At 49.9% G+C, this 18,326-nt stretch overlaps 1 protein-coding gene and 1 pseudogene across 1 annotated transcript; both read right to left on the bottom strand.

Moving 5' to 3' along the window:
* Positions 1-1,352: 1,352 nt before the first annotated feature.
* On the bottom strand, positions 1,353-12,787 carry LOC129356708 (cytochrome P450 7B1-like). The gene is given in 8 exon segments (XM_055026269.1): positions 1,353-2,990; positions 2,993-3,191; positions 4,455-4,633; positions 4,700-4,906; positions 5,075-5,482; positions 5,485-5,673; positions 5,894-6,030; positions 12,559-12,787. Coding segments are annotated over 8 exon segments (1,485 nt in total). The 5' UTR covers positions 12,633-12,787; the 3' UTR covers positions 1,353-2,898.
* A 112-nt stretch (positions 12,788-12,899) lies between these two features.
* Positions 12,900-17,326, bottom strand: LOC129356712 (armadillo repeat-containing protein 1-like; annotated as a pseudogene).
* Positions 17,327-18,326: the final 1,000 nt, after the last annotated feature.

Raw genomic sequence — 18,326 nt, 5'->3', positions numbered from 1 at the left:
TCTTTAAACTTTTAAACATTAAATGTCCTAATTAAATCCAAAGTGCATATTTTTATTTTTCTCTGTTGAATGCATTAAATAAAATGTAATAACATTGTCATTCTCCATAAATGATGCTACAGGTTTAGATTTATGGTGTTACAATTAAACCATTAATAGGGCCCCTGAGTGTCTGGAGGCCCCTGAGTGTATGGGGGCCCCTGAGTGTCTGGGGGCCCCTGAGTGTCTGGAGGCCCCTGAATGTCTGGAGGCCCCTGAGTGTCTGGAGGCCCCTGAGTGTCTGGAGGCCCCTGAATGAACAGTGTCTGCCCAGCTGACTTTCTTGGGAGGATTTTGTTTTAATCTAAAGGGGCCCAGAAAATCTTTGGGAATCCCTGTTCCAGAGGTTAAATAGATATCAGAGCTTTATTAGTAAAACTTTGGGCCCCTCCAAAGGTCTCTGCACGGCTCTGACCTTGAATCGGCCCTGTGGTAACGTGACCTCCTTTTTCAGTTATTGTCATGTTTTTGTATTTGTTTTGCTGTGATTCCCACGTTTCCCACACAGGGGGCCCAATTAGCTGAGCGGCAGCGAGGGGCCGCCAGAGGAGGCGCTGTGGCCCTAGGGGTCACTGGCCCCCGGACCTCGTCCCCTCCCTTAGTTTCCAGCTTTTTTCCACAAACGTTTTATTGACTCTCAGCGAAACGTTGTGCATATTTTTGGCCCTGCATGTTTTGTGACTTGGTTGTAATAAATGAACTTTTCCCGCCATTATGTTGGATTTTTCCAGGTCGACCCGAACCGAACCAGCTGAGGCGATATTGACTGAGAGGCAGATTTACCTGAAGTTAGTTAAGGGCACAGCGCCCTCTGCTGTTGGGGTTCTGGAGGTGCAGTTCCAGGTAACGGGTCGCAAATGGGGACGGCCTCCAGAACCAGAACCAGAATTCTCTGGACCTGACTAATGTAGCAATGTTTAGGTTGTAGAATCCCACTTGCTTTATGCATCAGTGCAGCGGGGAAACAGCGCCCCCTCTCTGTGTACTCAGCATAGAAAAGTGTTAGCAAAACATAGATCATCATTTTTATCAAGTGGAGAGTAATGAAAACTTACTAGATGTTTTCTTGGCTCAAACGTTTGTACTTCTTGTTCCTTTAATGCTATAAAACATTCTATGTGCTAAAGCTAAATGCTAACGTAACGCTCTGTTGCAGTGAGATGCATGATTGAGATGACTTGGGCCGGCCCGGTACAGAGGAGTGCAGCAGAACCCGGTTTCAGTGAAGTGATCTGATATGGACCCGGTCTGAGTTTCAACAAGTCCAAAACTCAAACTGACCAAATGTGTAATTTAATGAACAATTTATAGACTCATATTTCAAAGTTTTTATTTGGAAGAAACAAGAAGTGAAGAAGATCTGGGTCGGTTCCGACCCAAACCTTGCTGGTACAAAAATGATTGAAGAAGACATGAAGCATAGATAGAAAACACTGGGTTTAATATTGAACACTGAATTAAAATAAGGATTGAAATTAAAAGACACGAGACAGAAAATAAATTCCTGCTGTGGATAAAATGACATAACAAATCCCAGGGCCGGCCCAAGGCATGCGCAAACTAAGGGGCCCCTCAGTGGAGCTGATTTTTTTTTTTTTTGTTAGTAATGATTTCTATGTCGTTATAACAAAAACACAAAATTTCATCATAGACTGATTTGTTTTTGAAATAATAAGAACCAAGATAAAGTTTGTTTTAATGAGTCTTTATAATATAATGTAAAGATAATAAAGCTGCTAACAGAAATGACCTTATGACCCGGACCGGACCGGTCCAGTTCTACAACATTGAAGCTGCGTCTTTGTGTGAAACTGAGTTTAAATGAGTTGATTCTCCTGGTGGATATTTCTCAGGTATTTTGGTTCAAACTGTTTGATCAGGTTTGATATGAATAATTAAAACTCATCAGATTCTGATATTGTCCAGCTAAATGTTGAGACGTCAGGCTGCAGTTGCTGCAGGACGAGCTGCTGCAGCAGGACGAGCCGCTCTCTGCTGCAGCTGATTTGCTGTTTGCTGCTGAGAAAAATCATTTGGAGGCTCAGAACCGACCCGGTACCGGTCCACATTCCAGGGCAGAAAGACTCACCTGGTATAAATTAGATTTTAGCTATTGGAGCTGAAGAGAAATGAATTGAATGTGTTTCTGCAGCGATTGCAGTTTTCTGGCTGATTCCTGGTTCTGACCTTTGACCTGCTGATTTTGGCTCATATGAATTAATTGAGTCTGAAATGTTTCTGAATGTAGCAGCAAAGTCTTTGAGTTGCTAACAGTGAATATTAGCTGTAAATGTTGAGACTGGCCTGGTCTGTCAGTCCAACTGTCTCTGCACAAGGACAGAGATGATGGACATCATGATGGACATCAGATCAGCTTCACATGTCAGTATCGGCTGATCACGATGCCCCAAAATGAAGGAAATCGGCTCCCAGAAATCAACTGGTCAATAATTGTATCTATTATACATGTATGTAATGTAAACAGCCAGAGATGCAATCAGTTCATAGCAGGTGTTTAATCGATCTAATCATCAGACTGCTGATTGCAGCCGGTCCACATTGTTAGCAGAACCAGAGGGCCCCAAAAGCACATTTGGCTTGGGGCCCCATGGAGGCTTGGGCTGGCCCTGACAAATCGGATCAGAACCAGTTTTAATCCGGGACAGTTCTGCAGCTTGACCAGCAGGAGGCGCTGCTAGCAGTCACTCCCTCCAGCAGGATCTCTGCTGCAGCGCCTCCAGGTGTCCCAGGGGGGCACGAGGACCCGAACCCCGACCAGAACCCAAACCTCCGGACCGAGTCCGGACCCCGAGAACCTCCAGAGGGAACAAGACATCTGGACTTCAGCGCCGCTCTGGGTCACACGGACCGCAGTCTGTAGTGGAACTGGACATCCGAGGAGGGCAGCAGGATTCCCAGACCGGCTCGGCTCGGGTCCAGACCGGGTCGGTTCTGCCTGTCTCCAGCTGCAGGTCGAAGTACAGCAGCAGCAGACAGACAAACTGCTTGATCTCGTTGATGGCAAAGTACCGTCCAGGACACATGGACGATCCGGAGCCGAACGGCATCAAGTAGTAGCGCAGCTTCTGTCCCTCTTTGGAGAAATCCGTCTTTTCTCTGCTGTCCTGCACGAAGCGGTCGAACCGGAACGTCTGCAGAGACACGAGGAACACACATTATTTATCTACGTGTGTGTGTGTGTGTTGTACAGACCTGTCACTGGACCTAATTTACTGGTTGCATAATATTGTTTTTAACTTGCATTGTCTCAAAATGAGCTTCATGCAGCACTGAGGATTAAATATAATTTCTTAATTTAGTATCGTTAATTATTTTTCTGTCTTTCTTTGTGCTGCTAATCGATATGTTTTGCTGGATTGGACAGGCCTGTTAGTCGCTATGTGATGCTTTGTGTCCAGAAAACCATTTATTGTGTTCCAATGCAGAATGAGCAGAAATCTGTGACATTAGTAGCGCCTTCATAAGATATATATATGAAATGCGCCTTAAAATAAAGCTGAAAAATCTGGTACAAAAGTCTCCTTGACACAAATCTAGAAGTCTGGTTTCTGTTAGTTCTGTCAAGAAAGGGTGAATTTCTCTTCTGTTGGTCAATCATTTTATTTGAAATATGCTGCATAGTTTGATGGCTGTTATAAATATCACCAAGTTTTACGACCAGAGGGAATTATGCAGGGCTCCAATAACACAATAAAACTGATAAACAGGTGGAGAACAAAACGAGGGTCAGGGTTGGGGTCAGTAGAGTCGAGCAGAGGGAAAAGGGGCATCTGTGATCTGGAACAATGGAACCATAAAATCACCAAATTTAGAGAAAAACGTGTAACATCTTTGCATGCACATCACAGCAAATATTCAATAAAAAAACTCCCACCAGGAACCTGCAATCAATAAAACAATATTTAACTTTAAGAGTCTTAATGACTAAATTATACATAAAATCTGATCAATCTCACAACACTGCTGATGTCAAACAATGTCAAGTAAAAATAGATTCAAATTTAAATGCAGGTTGTATCAAAATAAATAAACCTATACTAGATCAAAGTTCCTGATAGCGATAGCATGGCTAGCTGCTTTCCCCTGGCTCTGATTGGTTGCTTCTGACCCAGCGATGTTATTCTGCAGAACACCTGGAGGGGGCAGAGCAGCTCCATTGATCAGTCTGATGGTCAACAGCCAAAGTTTGAATGTTGAAACTTTTCTTTTTCGTGATGTGCTGCAGCTTTAAGGAGATATTAAACGTGACAGTTCACTTCATCTGTGACATGTTACTCCTGTAGCTCCAACAACCAGAGCAGAACCAACCAGTAGCACCCAGGGAGGCACATATCTTCATCCAGCAGAGGAAGACTCTGGGCGATGCGGTTTTAAGGTGACCTCTGATCCCGTACCTGTGGGTCGTCGTAGACCTCGGGGTCCAGGTGCAGACTCTGAGGGTACAGGGCGATGACGTCTCCCTTCCTGACACCCACCGATCTGTCGGAGTCCAGCCGCAGACTGAAGTCCTCCTGGGCCACCCGGATGTTCATGGAGGCCGAGGACAGGCGGAAGCTCTCGTTGATGGCGCTCTCTGAGGATGAAGACGGCCCGTTATCGACCCGCTTCACCACTGAGCTGAACGTGAACTGGAACGCACCCAGAAAGATGAGTTTGTCCAGCTGCTCTTTGCTGAGCCTGATGTCGCTGCTGGTGCTGAAGTCCACACCGCTGTCCTGCAGGACGTCAATGACCTCCTGGCGGACCACCTTCAACGCCTCCGGCTGACTCATCAGGAAGTAGGCGGCCCAGAAGGTGGCGGGGAGCGTGTTGGCCACTGACGCCCACAGGATAGCGAAGTGATGAGCTGGAGGACAGAAGACAGAAAGAACTGAGACAAACCAGCTCCAGAACCACAAATCTAGTCTGTCTGGAACCCAGGAGGATGTTCCACTGAAACCCAGAGCCTCCTGAGGTTCTGGTTCTGCATGTCATTGATATCACTTATTGGGCCACCAACGTCCTCCGGATCTACCAGCTTTATCCATGTCCTTCAGCTTGTCGTGCTGCTCAAACAGCTCGGCTCGTCTCTGGATGAACTGGGACGTGTTGGTCCACTGGGACATGTGCTGTGGCAGGAAGTAGGAGGTCAGCTTCTGGCGGATGGCCAGGGTCCGCCCCAGCAGCCGGATGGGAATCTGAGCGATGAGGAACGGGAACATGTTGTCGAACTTGTGGAAGTCGTTCCTCAGACGGTCCATCCCTCCGTGGCGGACGCCGGTCGCCGGTCTGCCGTAGATGGTCAGGAAGGTGGCCTCGAACATGACGGAGCAGCAGAACTCGTACAGGCTGCCTCTCCTCCAGTCGCTGGCCCCGTTCAGGTGATCCTGACGGAACACCAGCATCAGGTTACCCATCATGCTCTCTGTCAGCGGCACCAGTGGTCCCCTTGCAGCAGCTGGAAGGAGCGCCTGATCTGCTCCCACAGGCCGGGGAAGGCGGTGCCGAGGACGGGCGGGTAGCCGAAGGTCAGAGGAGCCACCTTATTGGTGAACTCGTGGAAGTCCAGCTGCCGGCCCTGCTTGATGATGCTGGGGTACAGCAGGGGGTCCATGATGAAGGTCATGTATTTACCTGCAGTAGACAGAAGGTCCTGGTTAGTGTGAAACTGAGCCAGATCATGCCATGGGACAAATCTGGGACCCATCTGGGACAATCGAGATCAGAGGTCTTCAACATTGAGGTCTCTTTCCCAAGAGGGTTTGGGGGTACTGTATATTTTAAAAAGTTATGTCTTTAAATAGACAAACCATGATCCATGATGGGTCACCGGGGATGGAGTTTCAGAACCCACCTGCGATCAGGACCGTGAACACGTCCCCATGCTCCCTCCTATGTTCCTCCAGAAACTTGTGAGCGTCCTTCCCGAAGTCCAGAGCCTTCCCGACGAAGGGGATCCAGCCTTTCACCAGTGGAGGCTCGCCTGGCTTCCTGCAACCAAACATTCCCAGATCATTCGTCTGAGTCAGATCCTGGTTGGATGCGAGCCCAGAGCAGCGTGGGAGGAGACGGCAGGATACAGCGGCCGTCTCTCCCACGGTGACAAGTCACCGCTTGAACGTCTTGGAGTTCTGCTGCTGGAACTGAGCGGCTCCACCCTTCATCCTCCTCTGATCCCATCAGAAAACATTTCCTGTTTCCCCCAGGCTGCAGCTCTCCGCTCCTCACAGTCAGCCCAGCTTCTGGTTCTGATCCGGTTCTGATCCAGTGTCTCAGCTGTTGCTCTGAGATTCAGACATTCCTGTAATCCGCTAAGCCGTTCGGATCAGCACTTCTTTGGGTTTTGTGGTTGTTACAGAGCAGGTAGTGAGACCCGATCCAGGACCGGACACGCCCCACAGATTCCCCAGGGCCGATCAATACGTTGATCAGGTCTCTGCTGCAAACTGAAGGCCAACAGGAAGCTGAGAGCAGAACTTCCTGTTCTGACAGGCTTATCAAAATATTCACTAAGATCCTAAACGTTTGTAGCTTCATTAAGGAATCATAAAAAAACGTGTTAAAATGAATATTGCCAGTAATTATTGTTAAGATCAGGAGGTTAAAGCAGCCAATCAGCCGCCGCTGAGTCCATGAGAGGCTCATCAATAATCAATACATATCAAGCCTGGAAACCTGATGCTAATGCTAATGCTAAACGGACTCAATGTTTTCACCTAATCTCTGCTCAGCAGGCGGTTACCACGGCAACGGCTGTGCTTAACGACAAAGAGAGACGGAGAGTAAAAGGTGGTTCAGGTTGATCACCTGTTCAGGTTGATCACCTGTTCAGGTTGATCACCTGTTCAGGTTGATCACCTGTTCAGGTTGTTTCACCTTGTTGACCTTTGATGAGTTTCTGAACGATCAATAAACGATAAACTTGGACTGATGACGTCGTTCGTTTGCAGTAAACATTAGAACAAACGTCAATAGGACAAAATATTGATTAGGTTTTAACAAATGGTTTCTGCCACCATGATTATGTGAAAGGAAATGATTTCAATCCCAGATGCAGAAGGTTTGCCTTTACTTTAACAGAGCTCTTTGGTTCCTCCCATCAGTCTGCAGTTTCTCATACTGAGGTCAAAGTTCAGATCCACCAGAACTGACTGCAACCAGCTTGTGACTGAGAAACCAGTAACCTGCTCCCAGTGCCAGAATCTCACCGTATCATTTCTCTAACTGGTGGATATTTGCAGAGAAATGAGTCAACAGGGTTTCGTTTAGTTTCTGTCTTGCTGTCATGAGGCGGATCTCAGCCGGCTGCTGGGAGAAAAACTGGATGTTGGTCTGAAAAGTTTCAGCTCCTCTGATGTCCAACACGGATCGATGTGCATCAGGGAACGGATGGGAGTCAGAGTCCCATCTGCATGATGTGCAGCGCCAAGTTGAGCAACTCCAGTCTCCACCGGCAACATGAAGGCAACACTTCCTGAAGCCGCAGGGAGACGGGAAAGTAAAACAGTACTTTGTGGATTCAAAACGACAAAAAACAAAGTAAATTTCACCTTTAAAATATTAAATTATTCACAATTTTTTAAATCTTTAAAAAAATCCAAATTTATTTTTAATGAGTAAAATAGAAAAACAATATTTTTGGGGCCAGAATAAACTAATACAGTAATCTGTTGTGAGTTCATGCTCTGTGTTGGTTTTATCTTTGAGCAAAGTGACGTTCATGTATGACTCATTTTATGCACCAGTAAAAAAAAGCAAATATCCATATCCTGAATTTGGAAAAATATTTTATTTGTCTCTAAAGATGGATTCAGTGAATGTGCAAATGAAAATGGTGGATTCAGGTCCTCAAAAAAGGTTGAGAACATCTGTAGCTCTAGATCTGTAGCTCTAGATCTGTAGCTCTAGAGCAGGGGTGGGCACTCCAGGTCCTTGAGGGTCTCCTGCAACTTTTAGATGTATCTCTACTTCAACACACCTGAGTCAAATACTGAGGTCATTAGCAGGTCTCTGGAGAACTTGATTGTATTTAGGAGGTGATTCAGCTGTTGGATCAGGGAGACAACCAAGAGTTGCAGGACACCGGCCCTCGAGGACCAGGAGTGCCCACCCCTGCTCTAGAGCTAGTTGTGTTTGTTGATTCGGACTCTGATTGATAAACAAGGTAAAACTAATGCATTGTTGGCTGAGCTTCTTGACAAATTTTCATGAAATAAATGCATGTACTATAGTGGATGTAAAAAAAAAATGGCACCAATAAAACATAAGGTATGAGTAGAGCTGCCGGTAGCTCCAGAGTGAGGCCGGTAGCTCCAGAGTGCGGCCGGTAGCTCCAGAGAGAGGCCGGTAGCTCCAGAGTGAGGCTGGTAGCTCCAGAGAGAGGCTGGTAGCTCCAGAGAGAGGCTGGTAGCTCCAGAGAGAGGCTGGTAGCTCCAGAGAGCCGCTGGTAGCTCCAGAGAGAGGCTGGTAGCTCCAGAGAGAGGCTGGTAGCTCCAGAGAGCCGCTGGTAGCTCCAGAGTGAGGCTGGTAGCTCCAGAGTGCGGCCGGTAGCTCCAGAGAGAGGCCGGTAGCTCCAGAGTGAGGCTGGTAGCTCCAGAGAGCCGCTGGTAGCTCCAGAGAGAGGCTGGTAGCTCCAGAGAGAGGCTGGTAGCTCCAGAGAGCCGCTGGTAGCTCCAGAGAGCCGCTGGTAGCTCCAGAGAGAGGCCGGTAGCTCCAGAGTGAGGCCGGTAGCTCCAGAGTGAGGCCGGTAGCTCCAGAGTGAGGCCGGTAGCTCCAGAGTGAGGCCGGTAGCTCCAGAGTGAGGCCGGTAGCTCCAGAGAGAGGCCGGTAGCTCCAGAGAGAGGCCGGTAGCTCCAGAGAGAGGCCGGTAGCTCCAGAGAGAGGCCGGTAGCTCCAGAGAGAGGCCGGTAGCTCCAGAGAGAGGCCGGTAGCTCCAGAGTGAGGCCGGTAGCTCCAGAGTGAGGCCGGTAGCTCCAGAGAGAGGCCGGTAGCTCCAGAGTTGAGGCCGGTAGCTCCAGAGTTGAGGCTGGTAGCTCCAGAGTGAGGCTGGTAGCTCCAGAGAGAGGCTGGTAGCTCCAGAGAGAGGCTGGTAGCTCCAGAGTGAGGCTGGTAGCTCCAGAGTGAGGCTGGAAGCTCCAGAGTGAGGCTGGTAGCTCCAGAGTGAGGCTGGTAGCTCCAGAGAGAGGCTGGTAGCTCCAGAGAGCCGCTGGTAGCTCCAGAGTGAGGCTGGTAGTGAGGCTGGTAGCTCCAGAGTGAGGCTGGTAGCTCCAGAGTGAGGCTGGTAGCTCCAGAGTGAGGCTGGTAGCTCCAGAGAGAGGCTGGTAGCTCCAGAGAGAGGCTGGTAGCTCCAGAGAGCCGCTGGTAGCTCCAGAGTGAGGCTGGGTAGCTCCAGAGAGAGGCTGGTAGCTCCAGAGAGCCGCTGGTAGCTCCAGAGAGAGGCTGGTAGCTCCAGAGAGAGGCTGGTAGCTCCAGAGTGAGGCTGGTAGCTCCAGAGTGAGGCTGGTAGCTCCAGAGAGAGGCTGGTAGCTCCAGAGAGCCGCTGGTAGCTCCAGAGTGAGGCTGGTAGCTCCAGAGAGAGGCTGGTAGCTCCAGAGAGAGGCTGGTAGCTCCAGAGTGAGGCTGGTAGCTCCAGAGTGAGGCTGGTAGCTCCAGAGAGAGGCTGGTAGCTCCAGAGAGCCGCTGGTAGCTCCAGAGTGAGGCTGGTAGCTCCAGAGAGAGGCTGGTAGCTCCAGAGAGCGCTGGTAGCTCCAGAGAGAGGCCGGTAGTTCCAGAGTGCGGCCGGTAGCTCCAGAGTGAGGCTGGTAGCTCCAGAGAGAGGCTGGTAGCTCCAGACAGCCGCTGGTAGCTCCAGAGAGAGGCTGGTAGCTCCAGAGAGAGGCTGGTAGCTCCAGAGTGAGGCTGGTAGCTCCAGAGTGAGGCTGGTAGCTCCAGAGAGAGGCTGGTAGCTCCAGAGAGCCGCTGGTAGCTCCAGAGTGAGGCTGGTAGCTCCAGAGAGAGGCTGGTAGCTCCAGAGAGCCGCTGGTAGCTCCAGAGTGAGGCTGGTAGCTCCAGAGAGCCGCTGGTAGCTCCAGAGAGCCGCTGGTAGCTCCAGAGTGAGGCTGGTAGCTCCAGAGAGCCGCTGGTAGCTCCAGAGTGAGGCTGGTAGCTCCAGAGTGAGGCTGGTAGCTCCAGAGAGAGGCTGGTAGCTCCAGAGAGCCGCTGGTAGCTCCAGTGAGGCTGGTAGCTCCAGAGAGCCGCTGGTAGCTCCAGAGAGAGGCTGGTAGCTCCAGAGTGAGGCTGGTAGCTCCAGAGAGCCGCTGGTAGCTCCAGAGTGAGGATGGTAGCTCCAGAGAGAGGCTGGTAGCTCCAGAGTGAGGCTGGTAGCTCCCATGCAAACAAAACTTGCTTTGTTTCTGTTCAGCTGGAGAAAGTTTGGACACATTTGTGTTCTGAGCAGTGACTGGACGGGTCAAAGGTCACCTGGTGACGTCATAACGTAGTGCTCTGGATCATGTGCTATCACGGGTTCCCGGGATGGAGCCTTTCCGGATCGGTTCCGGTCTTGTGCGAAATTCGGTTCCCCTGTGAAAATCTGTTCCCCCTGCGTCGGGAGCGCGCATTACAGCCAGAGAGGCGAAAGAGGATCTGATCATTTTCACGTCGCTTCTGATCGATTTCTCGGTAAAAAACAACTAATACAACCATGTCAATGTTGTAACATTCAGTTTAATTTGCAGCTGTTGTTTAAAAAAATTGTAAAATAAATAAATAAACGAGGTCTTCTGACGCTGTTTTGTGTTATTGTAAACACCAAGAGAATCGCTCTTTTCTCACGTAAGTCTGGCAGAAATAAAAGTCAGTCACCAAACACAGTTTTCCCAACACGTGGTGTGTATGTAAAGGTTTTTGTGAATTTGGAAACAGTTGTTCTTTATTCCCCAAGGTTATGGAGTAAGGAGAGGAAATAATGGATGATTCAGCAGCCTGAAATATTCTGTTCCCCCTCCATAAAATGGGAACAAATTATTTTACCTGCAAATGCTTAACTTTGCCTATTCCTCTCATCATCAACAATAAATCCTGTGATTTTGGTAGCATTTGCTCCTTTTTTGCCAGAGTTATGAGGGGGGAACCAAATATTTTAGCTGTTTTACCTGACTGAAATTATTCGTTCCCCCTCAAAAACATGGAAACAAATGTATTTATCAACAGTAATCATCAACAGCAAACTGGCTGTTGGCAAACAGCCAGTTTGAAAACATTTCATCACTATTTGCTCCATCACCATCTCCACCTGCTGCAGCACCTCCACCTATAATTTCAGTATCATTTTGTTTTAATAATATACTGAAATTATTCCTTTTATTAAAATAAGAGGAAGACGGTGATGGAGCAGGAGGCGGGGATGGAGTCGGTGGAGGGACTGGAGCAGGGGGAGGTGCTGCAGCAGGTGGAGGTGCTGCAGCAGGTGGAAATGGTGATGGAGCAAATAGTGATGAAATGTTTTCAAACTTGCTGTTTGCCAACAGCCAGTTTGCTGTTGATGATTATTGTTGATAATAAATTTGTTTCCATGTTTTTGAGGGGGAACGGATAATTTCAGTCAGGTAAAACAGCTAAAATATTTGGTTCCCCCATAATTCTGGCAAAGTAGGAGCAAATGCTACCAAAATCACAGGATTTATTGTTGATGATGAGAGGAATAAGCAGAGAAAAAATCTTGCTGGTAAGTGCAGTTGTTCCCATTTTATGGAGGGGGAACAGAATATTTTAGCCAGCTGAAATATATGGTTCCCCCCTCATAATTCTGGCAAAAAAGGAGCAAATGCTACCAAATTCACAGTATTTATTGTTGATGATGAGAGGAATAGGCAAAGTTAAGCATTTGCAGGTAAAATAATTGTTCCCATTTTATGGAGGGGGAACGGAATATTTCAGGCTGCTGAATCATCCATTATTTCCTCTCCTTACTCCATAACCTTGGGGAATAAAGAACAACTGTTTCCAAATTCACAAAAACCTTTACATACACACCACGTGTTGGGAAAACTGTTTGGTGACTGACTTTTATTTCTGCCAGACTTACGTGAGAAAAGAGCGATTCTCTTGGTGTTTACAATAACACAAAACAGCGTCAGAAGACCTCGTTTATTTATTTATTTTACAATTTTTTTAAACAACAGCTGCAAATTAAACTGAATGTTACAACATTGACATGGTTGTATTAGTTGTTTTTTTTTTTTTTTTACCGAGAAATCGATCAGAAGCGACGTGAAAATGATCAGATCCTCTTTCGCCTCTCTGGCTGTAATGCGCGCTCCCGACGCAGGGAACAGATTTTCACAGGGGAACCGAATTTCGCACAAGACCGGATCTCTAACCGCGTCATGACGAAATGTGTGACTTCCCCTTTAATTTGATGATGATGATGAAGCGTTTTGGAAAAGTTTCGGATCAGAACAAGCGGCTCAGCCAGGAGCTGACGAAACTCTATCTGAACCCAGATACAGAACCGAACCGGGCCGGAGGGTCAGAACTGACCTGGTTCTGCCGCCGAGGATCCAGAGCAGCAGCCCGAGCAGGAGGCTGATCAGCAGCGGCAGCAGGACGGACATGGTTCCGCTTCGGTCCGGGACGCTGAGCGCCGACCCGACGGAGGGAGGGAGAGGCTCCAGCTGGGCGGGGCCTTCACAATAAGAGCTGTCCCTTCACAATAAGAGCTGTCCCTTCACAATAAGAGCTGCACCTGGTTCTGAACCAGTCGGTCTGGAGGTCCTACAGAACCTCAGCCTCCTAGCAGAACCAGTGGAGGTTCTGTTCACCTGCTGCAGGTGCGTTCAGCTCCAGAACCGATGAATCGGGTCATGAATGAAACCAGGCAGTTTCAGACTGAAGCATTTTATTCACACCGAGGAAGAGGAAGATGATGAAGGTTAACGATTCAGAATTGGTCCAGTGGTTCTGAAGCGGACCGGGTCACACGGCCCGGTTCCAGCAGTTGGTTCTGATGGTTCAGTCCAGACTGGGAATCTATAGATGGACCCCAGAGCAGTAATGCTGGTTTCCATGGAAACCCAGAACAGCAGGCCAAGCCCGGTTCTGTATGATGGAAGGGCTGTGATTGGACAGAGCCTGGAGGAGGCGGGGCTTCTGCTGCACACCTGCTCAGGTAAGCAGCTCAGCAGGAAGCTGCAGGAATGGAGATCAGAGGTCCATCAGGAGGAAATGACCCGGGTCTTTGTTCTGTTGGATCCCGGGAACTCTGGGAACTCTGGGAACGCTGGGAACGCTGGGAACGCTGGGAACCCTGGGAACGCTGGGAACTCTGGGAACCCTGGGAACGCTGGGAACCCTGGGAACGCTGGGAACCCTGGGAACTCTGGGAACCCTGGGAACTCTGGGAACCCTGGGAACGCCGGGGACGCCGGGAACCCTGGGAACGCTGAGAACGCCGGGAACCCTGGGAACGCCGGGAACCCTGGGAACTCTGGGAACGCCGGGAACCCTGGGAACCCTGGGGACGCTGGGAACCCTGGGAACGCTGGGAACGCTGGGAACCCTGGGAACACTGGGAACTCTGGGAACCCTGGGAACGCCGGGGACGCTGAGAACCCTGGGAACCATGGGAACTCTGGGAACGCTGGGAACCCTGGGAACGCTGGGAATGTCAGAGGTGTTTCTGAGAAAAACATTTGGTTGACCTGGATCTTCTGCCGATTCCCAAACTGGTTCCCAGCTTTACAACCCATTAGCGTTCGTTCAGTTGGGTCCAGTTGGGTCAGACGGTTCCGAGCTTACCTGGACAGGCTTGTTCTGGTCGGTTCTGGTTCCAAGGAATTCAGTCAGGTAAAGTGTAAACATGACGACGCTCCGGAGAGCTTCTGTGGGAAAACCCGGATCAGAATATTTGGTCTGGATAAACACTCAACAGGGAAGTTGTTCTGATCCGGTTCTGGTGTCACTGTTCCTGATCAGAAACCTCAGTTCTGCGGTTCGGTCCGTTTGGACAATAAATAGAAAACTTCTGGATTTCTGTTCTGTTTGTCCTGCTCAGAAAGACACCCTGGTTCTGATCCAGCAGCCCATTCTGGTTCTGATGGGTCACCAGTAGAAGGAGCGAGACAGGAAGTTGGCGGCAGCGCCAAGCCAGCTGGACCCGTCCTGGCCCGACCCGACCCGGCTGATCGCCTTGTCCGGGTCTTGAGACGGACTCTCCTCCTCCGGAAGATACTCTGGCAAGTCCAGATTCTGCTCCACCGATACAGAACCGGTCTCTGGAAAATGGACCAGAACCTGCAGAACAAAACAGAACCACCAGGATTACTGCTGACCTGGTCCTTCAGGTTTAGGGAACTACCCTAACCCTAACCCTAAGATATGAGGAATTATTGCCTAAGGCTAAGCTAACTGATTCTAAGCTAGCATTAAGGCTAAGCTAACTAAGTCTAAGCTAGCATTAAGGCTAAGCTAACTAAGTCTAAGCTAGCATTAAGGCTAAGCTAACTAAGTCTAAGCTAGCATTAAGGCTAAGCTAACTGAGACTGAACTAGCATTAAGGCTAAGCTAACTGAGTCTGAACTAGCATTAAGGCTAAGCTAACTGAGCCTGAACTAGCATTAAGGCTAAGCTAAATGAGTCTGAACTAGCATTAAGGCTAAGCTAACTGAGTCTGAACTAGCATTAAGGTTAAGCTAACTGAGTCTGAACTAGCATTAAGGCTAAGCTAACTGAGTCTGAACTAGCATTAAGGCTAAGCTAAATGAGTCTGAACTAGCATTAAGGCTAAGCTAACTGAGTCTGAACTAGCATTAAGGTTAAGCTAACTGAGTCTGAACTAGCATTAAGGCTAAGCTAACTGAGTCTGAACTAGCATTAAGGCTAAGCTAACTGAGTCTGAACTAGCATTAAGGCTACATACAGGCTGTCATTGCTGCCAAATTTCTCCTATGATTAATAATTTCCTCCACATCGGATACAAAGTGTGAAACTCCAGCTGGTGACCCTAACCCTGACCTCATCTCCGTTCTCGTCCTTCACCACCTGCTGAGCCGTCATGACCTCCGTGGCAGCGATGGCCGACGCCAGAGCCTGGAAAACCAAGGCAGAGATCAGGAAGCTCTCTGGGATTAGGACCGATCAGGGAAAACGGTCGGTCTGGATCTTTCCATGCCTTGTGAAATATTTTCCGTTCATCCTGAAAAGCTTCGGTTCTTCCTGAATATTCCGGACAGAACCGTCCTCACCTCAGCTTTCAGGTCCGATCGGATCCGAACGACGCATCTCCTAACGGCCATCTGGAAGGTGAAGCTGATGACGCCTCGGATCTTCAGCAGTGCCTCCTCACACAGACTGCGCCGACCCTGTAGCGGATCAGAACCGGACAGCTGATCAGAACCCTGCAGCGGACCAGAACCGGACAGCAGTGTCTGTGTGCGGACCCACCGGGTCGTCCAGGCCGTGGATCTGCAGGATCACCGTCTTGGCTCTCTTGTTGCTGGACCCCAGGAAGAACTGGGCCTTGCGGCGCGCGCCGCCAGGCGCCGGCCCGGCCGCCTGCGGCTCGTCGGCGCCGGCCGCCGCCTGCAGCAGCTGGTAGATCTCGGAGGCCAGCAGCTTGGTCTCTCCCGGAGTGGTGGACCTGCAGGGAGGACCGCAGAGTTTACCACACACGGTTCTGTTGGACCGAGCCCTTTGGTTCCAGAGGAAGGTCGCTCACTTCTGCATGACGTTCTGCAGGCTCAGCATCATCCCCAGCTCCTCCTTCAGCTTCTCCCTGTTGGCCCGACACTCCGCCAGGTACCGGACCGCCTGCGGAGACCCAGAGCATCTGTCAGAACCAGAAGCGACCCGATACCGGCCGATGAATCCAAAGGTTGGGCTGGGGGGCTCACCAGGAGGGCGCAATAGACCACCTGAGGGTCGGGGTGGTCCAGGAACAGGATGAGGCCCGGCAGGCAGCCGTGGTCCTGGACGATGGCTCTGCGGTTCATCGGGTCGGCCGCCAGGTCCCTCAGCTGGGTCACCACGGCCAGCGGGTCGGGAACCTGGTCGGGCCGGGCCGCCAGCGTTTCGGGCTCGCCGCTCATGGCTGCTGGGGGGGACCTGGAGGAGAAACAAATCCAGGATCAGAACCGGTCTCTGGTGGCTCCGCCTGGTCCACTAGACCTGCTGGATGTTCTGTGTCCTCCCACCCGGTCAGAACCGCTGGCCCAGAGCTGAACAGCTGCATATAAACCAGACCCATCAGAACTCCAGGTCAAATTAAATGGCAACCATTCAGCCATTCAAAGGACTAGGTGGACCTAGCCCCGCCTTCGAGGCACAGCTCCTTCAGACTAGCCAGCAGCAATTAGCAAACAGCTGAGCTCACTATAGGAGCTGCTGCTCAGGGCAGCGTTGGTACAACATTAAAGGGTTAAGAGGAGCCATGTTGAGACGACTTCCTGGAGGTGGAGCTTGAGAATCAGCAGAAGTTTTTAAAGAGACAGAGACCCAATTTCAAGAAAACACATCAGGAAGTCACATTTACTTTGAGAAACTTCAGATCTGGATTCTCCAACTGATGACGCTACGAAATGATTCGTGAGCCTGGAAACAGAACTCTGCTGGACCTGGGTTCAAAGCAGCCAGTTTCTGCAGAACTTCAGAGGATTCCAGAACCTGGTCTATCTGAACGGACCTTATCATTCCTGATGACCAGAACCGGACCGGGACCATTAGAACCGGCATCATGCTGTCAGGATCGAGGTTCTGCATGTGATCCATTTCCGGTTCTAACCTCAGTCCTCAGCAGCAGATGGCCCGGTTCTGGTTTCTTAGGCCGAACCTGAGTCTGACTGGCACCAAACTGTGCAGGTTGGTACCGGATTGTGTTCTGGTTCTGTTCTCCCGAAGGACCGAACCTCTCCATCAGAGGATGCTAATGATGCTAACTCACCGGGCTGTAACGGTCACCGGTACCAGCACTCCGGTCCGGTTCGGTCCTCCCCTGACGTTCGGTTCCTGTTCTGTTCTCCCGGACCGGGTCGAAACGGTTTTGTTTTGGGTTTATTTCCTCTCTTCGGGCCGAACCGTCGGTTCTTCCTGCTAAGGCCAGCGGCGCTACCACGTGGCAGCATGCAGCTCTGTGATTGGCCGCCTGGCCCCAGCGGACCAATCAGTGGCTCTGTTCCTCACAGGCCGTGTCCCCACCCTGATGACGTCAGAGAGCGGCTCCAGGTCCAGTCTGTTTTAGTTGTGATGGCGGAACTGGACCGGTACCAGCACCGGTCTTGAGCGCGCACTGCAGCCAGAAGATCCGTTCATTTCTACGGCGCTTCTGATCGATCGATCTATCGGTAAAATGACTCCAATAACCATGTCGACGTTGTAACTTACAAGATAAACTAGTTCTTGTTTGTTACTCCTGCTTGTCACCAGCAGGGGGCAGCACACACTGGCTGGAAACCCGACCCTGTTCAGCTCCACGGAACCGGTTCCTCACACAGACCAGTCTGGAATCAGTTGCGTTATTGACCGGATCCCGGTTCTGATCAAGTTCTGTCTGGTTAAAAATCAGGTCCGTTTATGGTTCTGATTAGTTTCAGTCCAAATGAAAATTAAATGAGCAGAAATTCAGTTTATGAATAAATATCCAATATTTATTCATAAATATTGGATAAGACGGAGAAGACGGAGAGAACCGGGTCAGAACCAGAACCTTCTGGGTCCCGCGTTGCTTTAGGGTCAGAGGGTTCTGATGCTCAGATGTTCTTCATCACACCGAGGAAGAGGAGGAGGAAGACGCGGTTCTGATCCCACAGTGACAGGAAACAGCAGAACTCTGGGCAAAAACCCGCAGCACCCCGGACCCGCCGCTAGGGGCGTAACGAGGCCCTGCAGGAGAGTCAAACTGGTTTAACAGAACTGGATTCACATGTAAACACGAACTGAGCCTCTGATGTCATCACAATGATTTCTCACAATCCAGCTGGAATATTGAAGCAGGAGCCCTGACTCGGTCCAAACAGCAGAACCAGAACCAACCCACATGTAAAGTCCAGTTTCCTGGTTCCGATGGTTCCGGGGATCTCTTCTAGCTGAGATGTCAGTTGCCATAGCGACAGGCACTAACAGCAGGTTCAGTTAAAACCTCAGGCAACAATAAGACGACTTTTCTCTAAAAATATCTCAGATTCATGTTTCTGAAGGACGGATCCACCAGGAGCTGCTACTGCCAGGAAATGCATCTCAAACAATCAGTCTGAACCAGAAGGCGGGGCTTCGTGCTGTCAATCACCCTGATGCTGCTCAATGTGCTAATGCAGAGC

The sequence above is a fragment of the Poeciliopsis prolifica genome, unplaced genomic scaffold (assembly GCF_027474105.1).
Source record: "Poeciliopsis prolifica strain line A6 unplaced genomic scaffold, Auburn_PproV2 SCAFFOLD188, whole genome shotgun sequence".
NCBI classification, from domain to species: domain Eukaryota; kingdom Metazoa; phylum Chordata; class Actinopteri; order Cyprinodontiformes; family Poeciliidae; genus Poeciliopsis; species Poeciliopsis prolifica.
The sequence above is the reverse complement of the archived record's forward strand: the minus strand, read 5'-3'. Positions and strand labels throughout refer to the sequence as shown.